Source organism: Arvicola amphibius, chromosome 10, assembly GCF_903992535.2.
Source record: "Arvicola amphibius chromosome 10, mArvAmp1.2, whole genome shotgun sequence".
Classification (NCBI taxonomy): Eukaryota; Metazoa; Chordata; class Mammalia; order Rodentia; family Cricetidae; genus Arvicola; species Arvicola amphibius.
This window is the reverse complement of record NC_052056.1, coordinates 56,678,980-56,690,979: the sequence shown is the minus strand read 5'-3', so window position 1 is coordinate 56,690,979 and position 12,000 is coordinate 56,678,980. Positions and strand designations below refer to the sequence as shown.

Here is a 12,000-nt window from a genome sequence, read left to right as displayed (position 1 = left end):
GTAACTTCTCATGGGTTTTCCTACAGGGAAGGAATACATGAGCTAGCCAATGCAAAACTCACACAGTTGGTGGGTGCATTTCCCATTTGAAAAAGATCGATTGAAAAGAATTGTCTTTTGTGGTTTAGGGAGCATGCAGTGGTCTTTAGAAGTCTTCCTTTCCTTCCTTTAAGTACTGTCTAGTTCGGGCCTGTCCTGATGGACACAGTGCAAATGATACCCTAGTCTATAGAGGATGCCTGTAAGCAACCAGACCTCTCCAACCTTCCTCCCCACCCTCCCTGTTAACATACATAATTAATTACATTGAGGGGAAAAAAATTCTGGGTCCTTTTAATATCGATTTCCTCCCAGATCTGACAAGCATCCTATTCTAAAGGGTGACTTTGAGCTCTTAAAAAGTGATAATTGATACTCCAGTAAACAGACCCTCAGCCACGTTCCAAATAGAAAAGGCATCAAGGTACCAGGGAAGCTAGTTAGATAGCATTGAGTAGAGAAAGGGGACTAGTGGGGATATGAGGGGGACAGAAGAGGATAAGAGGGTGAACATGACTGAAAGCCATTATGACGTGTGAAGGGCATGTCCTCAATCCCTCAAGCAATCAAAGCCTTTTAATGTTTCAGGCTAAAAGTTTAATCTGTGAGTAATTTTTGGTCTTTCTCTTTAAGGAAAGGAACTATGTGATGATTTCAAGGCATAAAACAATAAGAGGACACCTTCTAGTTCAAACTTACCATGCCACACTCCCCATTTCTCTTTGGAAACCTCTGGTCTTTTGATGTCCAGGTGCCACACACCGATCCTCAGATCTTTGCATGCCCACTTATTTCCCCCAGTCCACGCATCCCCTTATACTCATGAACAGACATGTGCATGCCTCCTTCACCTTCCTATGTCTTCAGCTTAACTGTCACCTCCTCAGGGAGTTTCTTTCTCACACTGACAACATGGGTCATGTTCTATCTCTCCCACCATCTGGACAGACACAGTTGTCATTCCAAACATCAGAATAATGTGCTCCAAGCATCCAGAACAATGCCTACCTCATGGTATCTCAGTAAATGCTTCCAAAAGTAATGGCAAAAGTGATGGATGTCACTAATATAAACATATCAGATCATTTTAAGTTTTGCTACTTAAAGGGTACTTCATCTTTAATATTTAGATATATTTAGAAATATTTAGAAATATTTTCTGTCCCTAAATATGAAAGGAAGAACTTTTACCCTGAAGAGCATGCCTATTTTCTTCATACATTTGTGTTCAGTACTCATTTAGAGACATTGTTTCCGGGTCACCCACAATTCAATGCCGCATTCTTCACGAGCCTGGTAGGATAAATCACATCTGTATATTCAGAAAGCTGGGCTCCTCCTCAATGTATCCATACAACATATTATACTTTCTTGTGGTGTTAGCATGACTCTATGACAGGAAACAATGGCAAAAATTAAGAAAAGGAGGAAGCGGAGAGGAAAAAGAGTAGGGGAAGGAAGTGGAGAAGGAAGAAGATGAGGCTGTGCCTAACAGAACTCCAATGGCTTCCTCATTATGTGAAATATTGGGCAAGGAAAGTCAAGCACTTATTTACTGGCAGGGTAGCATTTGCCCTTGCATGGCTTTTAAACATGAAGGAGAGAAGATCATGAGAAATGTTCTTGGATGAGAAGTCTATGCAAATCGGGAAGTCTGCGTTAGATTACCAACCTTGTTCTTTGCTGACAAAGTACCATTTTGCTTCCCAGTATTTGCGTTGCTCATCTAAAGATAATATGTCTTCTATAACATACCTTGTCTAGTAAAGACAAATTCATTAAGAAAGATAAAATGACTCAGAAAGATACTCTAATTTATTATCATGTTTTTGTCTTGGAACAAGAACTCAAAGAAATACTTGCAATACCAAGAAACCATGTATTCTTAAAGCCAAGAACTTCACTGTGACCCAGGAAAGTTGCATTCTGGCAAGCCATAAAGTGCAAAGACTGCTCTGGATGAAGGAAATTTTTTAAAATTTCAAGATGCCAAGGAAGTCCACAAGCAGGGTAGACAGAACATTTCTGATCGAAGAAAGCTGTGCTGGCCCCACACCCAGTAACCCGAGGTGCATTTCAGTGTGGATGACCCTGGAACCCATCCATTAGGTGTCAATCATATGGAGGAAAGAGTCGCCCTTATTCTCTCACCCCAGATACCCCGATGGGCTATTTTTCTGTGCACATTTTACATATCATCACTCAAGTTGAATAAGAGTAGAGTATTTCAGGGAGACTCAGACAATGCCTCTCTAGTAATGTTTCTTCTAGAAAAAAAGTGTATGCTTGCTTACAATGCCTGAAGCTGAAGCTAGGACATGTGTCTGCCAGATCAGCATACTATCTGTTCCTTTCAAATGGGTTCTACTGAGTCTGTATAATAAGTGGGGATTGCACGTAGTAAAAAGCAAATCAAAAATTTCACACGCATCTAAAGGCTGGTGGCAAAGGAGAACACAGTGTAGATTCTTTATTTCTGTTCTACATGGTCGCTCAAGCACAACTCGGAACATCAGCATATCAAATTTACAAATCAGTTTGGCCAACTAGCTGACACTACCCAATAACACTACACAATTTTGGAAATCCTGTCTTAGCTAATGTTCTATACTAATATAGTAATTTCATGTTTAATTGTTTTCTGTGTTCTACACAGGACTGTTAGCAGTCAGCAAATAGCTACTACCCATCCTTTCGATACTAGGGCTAACCTCAAGATTCAGGGCTGTTTCCATAAGAAGGAACTAAACAGCTAGATCTATTGAATGCATAGTGCAGAGCAGATTACAATCACTAAAAGTAGAAACCCAAATTCTGATTGATCAAGATAGCTCCTATCTTTCAACAAGACAATCTGTCTCTCTAAAACAAAATGTCCTCATTAGCCAAAAGATACAAATACAAATCCTCATCTTACTATTCTACAAGGGTACTAGATGATAACATTTTAAGGAAAAAAAGGATTATCACCCTACGCGTCCCTAAAAGACAAAACCCAAAAACTATTCATTTCTCTATGCCTGGTATTTGCTCAATAACAAAGCATTTCATAAATACTTGTCAAAATAATGTAAATGAGATCAGAAAGATCTTTTCAAACCAAGGTGTCAACCCTAGATGTTTATTAGGGGATGGTTGCAATGACCTCCCTCATTCCATGCACACCAAATTCCACAATGTCGAAGCACCTTAAATGCAGTGGAATAGACACTACATGCATCTTTTGACTTACCTCAGGTTAGCAAGAAATCTGGCACTAAAGAAAGTCTCAGGAATCCACAAGGATGACACCAGTTAAGATTCTAAGCAAGGCGGCATAACTGAATATCAACATGTAGAAAAATAAAAATAGATCCATATCTATCACCATGCACAAAAACTCAAGTCCAAATGGATCAAAGATCTCAACACAAAGCCAGCCACTCTTCAAAACCTTACAGAAGAGAAAGTGGGAAGTACACTTGAATACATTGGCACAGGAGACCACTTCCTAAATATAAGCCCAGTAGCAAAGATGCTTAGAGAAACAATTAATAAATGGGACCTCTTGAAACTGAAAAGCTTCTGTAAAGCAAAGGACATGGTCAACAAGACAAAACGACAGCCTACAGAATGGGAAAAGATCTTCACTAACCCCACATCAGACAGAGGCATGATCTTCATAATATACAAAGAACTCAAGAAACTGGTCATCAAAAGAACCAATAATCCAATAAAATACTGGAGTACAGACCTAAACAGAGAACTCTCAACAGAGGAATCTAAAATGGCTGAAAGACATTTAAGGAAATGCTCAATGTGCTTAGTCATCAGAGAAATGCAAATCAAAACAACTCTGCGATTCCATCTTACACCTGTAAGAATGGCTAAAATCAAAAACACTGATGACAACTTATGCTGGAGAGGTTGTGGTGAAAGGGAACACTTCTGCATTGCTGGTGGGAGTGCAAGCTGGTACAGCCCCTTGGGATATAAGTATGGCGATTTCTCAGAAAATTAGAAAACAACCTTCCTCAAGACCCAGAAAGACCACTTTTAGGTATATATCCAAAGGATGTTCAATCATGCCACAAGGACATATGTTCAACTACGTTCATAGCAGCATTGTTTGTCATAGCCAGAACCTGGAAATAATCTAAATGTCCCTTGACCAAAGAATGGATAAGGAAAATGTGGTACATTTACACAGTGGAGTATTACAGCAGAAATAAATAATGACAGCTTGAAACTTGCAGGCAAATATATGGATCTAGAAAACATCACATTGAGTGACCCAGAAAGACAAATATCATATGTACTGACTCATAATTGGCTAATTGACATAAATCAAAGATAACCAGCCTATAATTCACAATCCCAGAGAACCTAGACAGCAATGAGGACCCTAAAAGAGACATACAGGGATCTAATCTACATGGCAAGCAGAAAAAGACAAGATCTCTTGAGTAAATTTGGAGCATGGGGACCATGGGAAAGGCTTGAAGGGGAAGGGAGAGATAGAGAGGGAAGCAGAGAAAAATGTAGGGCTCAATAAAAATCAGTAAAAAAAAAAAAAAAAAAAAAAAAAAAAAAAAAAAAAAAAAAAAAAAAAAAGAATCTAAGCAATAGTGGAGAGGGTGCCTGAACTGGCCATCCCCTCTAATCAGATTGATGATCTTAATTGTCATCATAGAACCTTCATCCAGCAACTGATGGAAGCTGATACAAAGCTCCCCAGAGTCCAGTCAGAGAAAGGTAGGAGTGATAATGTGAGCAGAGGGGTCAAGACTGTAATGGGGAAACCCACAGAAACAGCTGACCTACGCTAGTGGGAGCTCACAGACTTTGGTGAGCCCATGGGAGGCCTTACCCTCTCCAAGGAGTGGATGAGGTAAGGAAGAAAGTGGGGAGACTGGTAGGAGGGGAGGAAGGGGAAATTGGGATTGGTATGTAAAATTAAAAAAAAAAACTGTTTAAAAAATCAAAACAGTGGTCCTCAAGCTTCCTGATGCAACCCTTTAATACAGTTCCTCATGTTGTAGTGACCCTAACCATGAAATTATTTCATTGCTGCTTCATAACTATAGTCTTGTTACTGCTATGAACCATAATGTAAATATCTGGTATGTGACCCCTGTGGGTTAGATTGAGAACCAGTATTTTAAATCCTCTCTAGAATGCTTCTCAATGTAAATCTGGAGCATAATGACAACCCAAAAAGGCCTGTATACATTCACTACAATATCTTTGTTTTGATTTCTGTTCTATAGTGTTTTCATGAGCAGTTAGTTGAACCCACAGATACACAAATATGGAAGCCAAAGATGCCGAGCCGACTACAATGAAGGAACATTTCTGTAATCGCTGAACACTTCTATAGTTAGCCACAAATTTGCTTCACGGACTCCATTTGTAGTTACCAGACTTTTAAGAGAAGTAAATTAAGAATCCATGGACAAAACCAGTAACTTTCAAAAAAGGAGGACTGATTGTGTCTTTGCATTGTGCTTCCTAAAATTTCAAGAACAACTATCTTTACAAATAAGCTATCATAAAGTTCAATGATATCACCTTCACCAAATGCACCTTAAAGTTCATTTGACTGAATGGCACAGAGGACTTGAAAGTGTGTTTGCTAATGCGTTTTATTCTTATTTTAAATTAACTCATTTAAAATACTAGTCAGCCAGCTATCAATCCTAGCCTATGAGTGAACTTCAGCCTAATGTCTATGGAACTCCTATTTCAGTGTTCAAAAAATGGTTTTCATTGGGCTGGAGAGATGGCTCAGCAGTTAAGAACATTGGCTGCTTTTCCAGAGGACCCAGGTTCAATTCCCCAGCACCCACATGGCAGCTTATAACTGTCTGTAACTCCAGTTTCAGGGGATGTGACACCCACACACAGATATACATACAGGCGAAACACCAATCACTGTCCATAAAATAAAAATCAATTAAATTATTTTTTTTAAAAAAATGATTTTTGTCTTGGCAAGTTTGTTTTTTGTGGACAGAGAATTCCACTATGCAACCCAGGCTGGTTTTGAACTTGCAATCAGCCTGCCTCGGGTCTAAGAACTAAGGTTATGGGTGTGTACTACCACCGACAATGACCAAATAAAGCTTCACTGGGGAATAGCTGTCCTCTTTAGTTAACAATGCATCTCCTGTGTCTATGGCATGAGAAGTTGCAATAGGGACTCTATGGCCTTCAAAGGTTAAAATGTTCATCATGGCTCTTTGTAGCTTTCCCACTTCTGGCCTATAAGGAGTAGCACAATGAGACTAGGAGAGACTGGAGACCTGAGCTGTGCTCTTCTGGGCCCTAGCACTAGATACTAACAGTGGACAACACAGAAATACCAAAAGGGACTTTTACCTGCCATTTTCCTGAGGAGACCTGAAAATAACAAAAGTATCGGTTAGAGTTCAATTATCTTTGTAACTGTCACATCATTCATTGCTATTTGAAATGTCTTCTCAAGAAAAATACGTAACCAAATCAGATCTACACTGTGCTAGAAGTTAAAAAAGAAAGTGAGCTTGAGGCTGGCCTGTTGGTCTACATACTAAGTTCTAGAACAATCAGGCCTACACAGAAAGATTGTGTCTCAAAAAACAAAAGGAAATAAAGGTGAAGAAAGAAAGAAGTCATTTTAAAGCCAAAGGGTTTTACAGTTTTTTTAACTTACCCTAAAAATACTTAAGTGTGTGATTCATCTCTGTAAATCAATTTATTGGCAGATCATGAATAGATTTCTATTGTTGGTATTAAAATCAGGACTGGCAGGCTGGAGAGATGGCTCCGTAGTTAAGAGCACTTGTACTAAGACCATTGGTAAAGGTCAAACCAGCTAGCCTACTGTACATTGCATGGTGTTTAGTCTTTGTTTATTTTATAAAACAGGCATCAAATAGATCTTGGTCTGGAAAGATGCTCAGCAGTTATGAGTACTGGCTGCTCTTCTAGAGGACCCATATTGAATCCCCAGCACCCACATGGCAGCTCACAACTGTTTGTAACTCTAGTCCCAGGGGGTCCTATACCCTCTTCTAGCCTCTGGGGGGACTGCACAAATGCAGTGTAGAGTTACATGCAGGTAAAACACCCATATACACAAAATAACAAAAATTTAAAAAAAAAATAGAACATCTCCTACACCTGAAACTGTGCTAAGCGCTTTACAAAAAGTATTCACTTAATCCTCATTAAGATTCACTAAGGACTGCTAATCTCTACCTTGCACATAAAGAGACTAAAGAACAAAGACATTGTTAATTTCCCCAAAGTATTGCAAAAGCATTTTTAAAATGGAACTCATAGGTGAATTTATTTTTTGCAGAGGAAAATTTGAGATCGAGTACTCCACTCAAAACCATCCACCTCAAGGTGCACAGGCAGCATTCCCAGCCAGACGAGCTAGACAAGATGACTCTAGAGGTCAAGTGTGCCACAGGCTACCAGATGAGTGAGATCTTCAACGGCCTTCATTCTGGCCATGTGGAGGTGCTGCAGCGCTCAGCTGGAAGGGCTGTTGTGGCATAAGCTCAAGTAGACAGTGCAACAGGCATTGCCTCTCTGCACTAGGTAGTTATGTGCCCTTGGGTTAGTGATTTCCTTTTTCTCTGTTCTGGTTCCTTTACAAAAGGAAACTGGGCACCATACACACACACACACACACACACACACACACACAGAGAGAGAGAGAGAGAGAGAGAGAGAGAGAGAGAGAGAAACACTTGCGCACATACACACACGTGCATACACACACACAGACACACTATAAGTGCTACATAAATACTTGCTGTGATTGCTGCCACCACAAGTACTGCTGAGAACATGAAGTGCAGCCCCAACTTGGGTCCCAATATCTAACATCTGGGCAAAAGCAATTGCCTGACTCCCAAATAGAAGACTCTCATGAGGAGGTAAAGAGGAAGCCCTGAAATATGAGCTATTTCATTTCTAAATCCCTCCTCTACCCTCAGGTGAGAGCTGCTTGTCCACAGTAGGTTAGTTGATTCCTTTAACCTGTTTGTCCCTCTGGAAAAGGAGGGTTGGAAGTGTCTGCTCTGAGGATTGACAGTTACCTCACTACAACACTGAGAAGCTTCAGAGAAAGCCTGAAGTGACTTCTATTCTGACTCCAGGGTCCAGTGCCTAATGAGAGCTGCATAACTGGTCTAAACAATGCCTAGGCTCTTACTACAGTCCAGCCTCAAACCCAGCTACATCTCCATGGATACATTACTTTGACTCTCATTAACTCAGTTTCACTTGCACAAAACTCGTGTTAACTAATTCACCAGAAGTAACATTATTGCAGCGTTCCAGTCACGTGCTTTAGAATCTGTGTGGGGAACACCAGGCTAGTCCATTCAGACAAAGAGCAGCACGGCACACACGCGTTCTTAGAGTACATCTCTTTACCTGAATTCAAGAACACGCATGTCCTTGTATCCTGGTAGCCCTGTGAATGCGTCTCCAACCTGTTCAGAACACAAGAATAAAGATGGCAACTAAGAAGAATATGCAAAAGAATAGTTCAACGCTTTGAAGAACAGAACAAAAAGTACGCTTGTGTCTGACAATTATTGGAGCTCATACACATAGATCAAAGGTTATAATGTTAGAAAATCATGTTTACTGCAATATTATCATCATCTCTTTTTCATTTTAGCGTTCATGATTTTAATGTGCTTTAATTTTATTTTGTATCTTAAAAAAGCACACTTCTTATTAGTTAAAGCCACATTTTCCTCCTTTGTGTGAAATATTGAGAAAAAACACTCATTTCAAAAGAAGCTATAATAGTATTTGTATAACAGCATTTTTAAATGTTACTGTTCCAGTTGGAAATCTGGCCCCAGCAGGCACCCTGGCAAAGTCAAGCGTCTGTTTTCCCTGAGTGTGAATGTGTCTGAGAGTCTGTTTCCTGTCCCCACATCACAAGAGAACTAGAATACACTCAGCAGTCAACAAAAGTCTACAAGGCCTGAGTTATCCCCAGACAGACTGGTCATCATAAAATAGATTAAGAAGCAAGTGGCCAGGTAACTCCGCTGCTTAAAATATCAATTTATGAGCGTCACATCCGTGAGAGCTGGTTTAAATACCAAGTCTTTAAAATGCAGCCACATCTGTCCATACAAGCTCAGCGACTGAAGAAAGAAAAAGAATGCCACACTGTGAATGTAAAAATAATCTAATTATATAAAAAATATGTATTTGAACAAAATTCAATATTTAATCCATAATAATTCCAAAGGTGGCTCACCAGATGGATAGGGCAAACACAAGAAAAATGGAAATGTTAGGGAATTTTATAGACTTCTCTGGGGAGCTGCTTTTAACCACAACCTCACGAAATCAGGGGAGCAAAAATATTTGGAATCGTGGTTCACTGCAGATCTTCTTGTTTTAAAAATGAGTTCAATCAAGGAGCTGTGGCAATGGCTCCATCGGTCAAGTGCTTGATCTGGTTTGACCTCCAACACCCACGCGAAAAGCCTGTGATTGCAGTGCTGGGAAGGCTGACACAGGGACATCTCTGCTGAGGCTTGCTGGCCATCGTGAGTCGGTGAGCTCCAGGTTCAGGAACATATCCTGTCTCAAAAATGAGGGTGGAGAGTAACTGAAGAAAACACTCAACATCCACATACACACTCACACATGTGCATGTACTTTACACACAGGAACACACACACACGTGGGCTCACACAGATATGTGTGTACCTCGTGTACACACAAATAAAGGATTCACATCCATAAAGCATTTGCCTGTGTAGCTTGTGTTTTACTATTTGAGAAGGAAGAGTAAATACTTGCAGGATAAGGGCAGAGGGACGTCGTCGAAGTAAGAATCTGTTGTGGAATATTATTTTAAGATGTGTTACATTCGTTTATGCTGTGGAACATTTGTTTTAATGATGCAAAGATGTGTTGCATACTTTTATGTTGCATTTGTTTAACTCTGTGAAACTGCCTTACTTTGCCACTCTAAAACACCTAATGGTCTAATAAAGAGCTGAACAGTCAATAGCGAGGCAGGAGAAAGGATAGGTGGCCTGGCAGGCAGGGAGAATAAATAGGGAAAAAAAGAGAGAAGAGAGATCAAGCAGCAAGAAAAGGAGGGGTAAGGAAACGAGGAGAGGAGGACACAGCAGCCACAGAGTAAAAGTGAAAGACAGACATAGAGAAGTAAGAAAAGGAAAAGGCCCAGAGGCAAAAGGTAGATGGGATAATTTAAGTTAGAAAAGCTGGCTAGAAACAAAGCAAGCTAAAGCTTGGTATTCAAAAGAAAGCAATAAGCCTCTCGGTGATTTATTCGGGAGCTGGATGCTGGGTCCCCGAAAGAGTCAAAGAGCAAAGAACAAATAGTAGAAGATCTGGGAGAAAAACAACAACAAGAATCAGAAGTCTAAGGTCGTGCATTTGCTGGTCAACTGAACGAGCATCAGCTTTCCTCTTGGAACTAAGAATGCCCTGCCTTCCACCACATCCACCTTTGAACATTAAAATGAATGGAGCTGAAAGCATCCCATCAACTGCACAATGCCATTATTACCAAGGGGGCCCAGGCCTGGGACTGGGTCCAAACATATTCAGGTGTTCTAAGTCATGGCATGCAGTTAGCTACTGCACAGAGATCCAGTGCAAGAAATCATTTCATTTTGCCAGCACCCATATTAAGAACAGGTACAACTTAACTGAGCAACCGCTCCATCTGGGGCTCAGAAACTCTTCTTCTAATCTTTGAAGTACCACCAAGACATGCGTACTACCCTGATTTTATAAATGACAGAACTGAGACACTAAGATGGCACTCACTTGGCCAGCATCACAGAAAAGCTTTTAACCAGTCCCTCATAATGTCAGGCTCTGGATTTTTCTTTAATCTTGGTTTACTGAAGAGCTTGTTTTAAGAATGAAGAATTCAAGGATGACTGGTTCAGAAATTACTTGCCAGTCAGCTTATCTCTAAAGCTGCCATTCATATTTGCCCATTGAAATACATTGCCCTTTCCCTTTTCTCCTGCCTCATGATACATTTGAAATGGAGAAACTCATTATAGTTTCTGAAGGAGTCTCTGTACAGGAAACAAGGAAGGACCACTTTGAAAGGCAAATGGAGGCTTGGAGGATGGCTCAATGGGTGAAGAGTTTTCCATGCAAGTGTGAAGGTCTGGATTCAAATTCCTAGAAAGTGATGTAAGGCCAGATGCCATGAAGAGCATCTGTGATCCCAGTGCTTCAGACTGGAGGTAGAGACAGGAGGATGCCTGGGAGCTAGCATGCCAGACAGCCTGATACACACATCAGCAAACAACAAGGACCCTGTCTAAACAAGGCATAAAGCAAGAACCAAAAACTGAGGCTGCCCTCTGACCTCCACATGCAGGTTGAACCACACACATGTTCAAGCACACACACACATGCATGCACACACGCATTCATGCACACACACACAACCTTCCACACAAAGAAATAGTTATCAGAGCATGTGTCACTCCAGGTCAGAAAGTGAAGGTGGTGCAGAGGCTAGTCAGAAGGAGAAGGGGTGGCTGGCTCATGGTTGGCCCAGACCATTCATCACCCTCAAACTACCTCAGCTCAGTGACCACATATTTCATAAAGTCATTACTGGAGGGACACCTCTCAGAGTGTTTATTAGATTTTTCTCTAAATCTCCAGCCATTCCTGCAGTTGTTTACTGAAACACTGAAGCTTGTTAAAGGCTCCTTAATCCAGGCAGGAAGACCAGACAGCCAACTCAAGACAGATCTGATGCCAGGTGGCCACTGGCCTGGCTGACATTTCTCCCGCATACCATACAGCCTTGCAACTTGGCCACAGACTTAGGAAAAGAATCGTCTGGCCTACCCACCTCCCCATGTCTGAAGGCTGCAATGATGCTATTTGGCTGACAGATGCATATTTTTGTTTCCCATCTGGACACAATGACTAGGGAAGGAAATT

General features: G+C 40.8%; 1 protein-coding gene across 1 annotated transcript in view; it reads right to left on the bottom strand.

Annotated features, from left to right (window-relative positions):
• Impg2 (interphotoreceptor matrix proteoglycan 2) overlaps positions 1–12,000 on the bottom strand; it is a 57,291-nt gene that overhangs the window by 22,750 nt on the left and 22,541 nt on the right. The window contains exons 9-10 of the mRNA XM_038345908.1: positions 8,452–8,510; positions 6,400–6,420 (exon numbers count right to left, since the gene is read on the bottom strand). Coding sequence (XP_038201836.1) covers positions 6,400–6,420; positions 8,452–8,510 — 80 coding nt within the window. The remainder of the gene's footprint in view (positions 1–6,399; positions 6,421–8,451; positions 8,511–12,000) is intronic.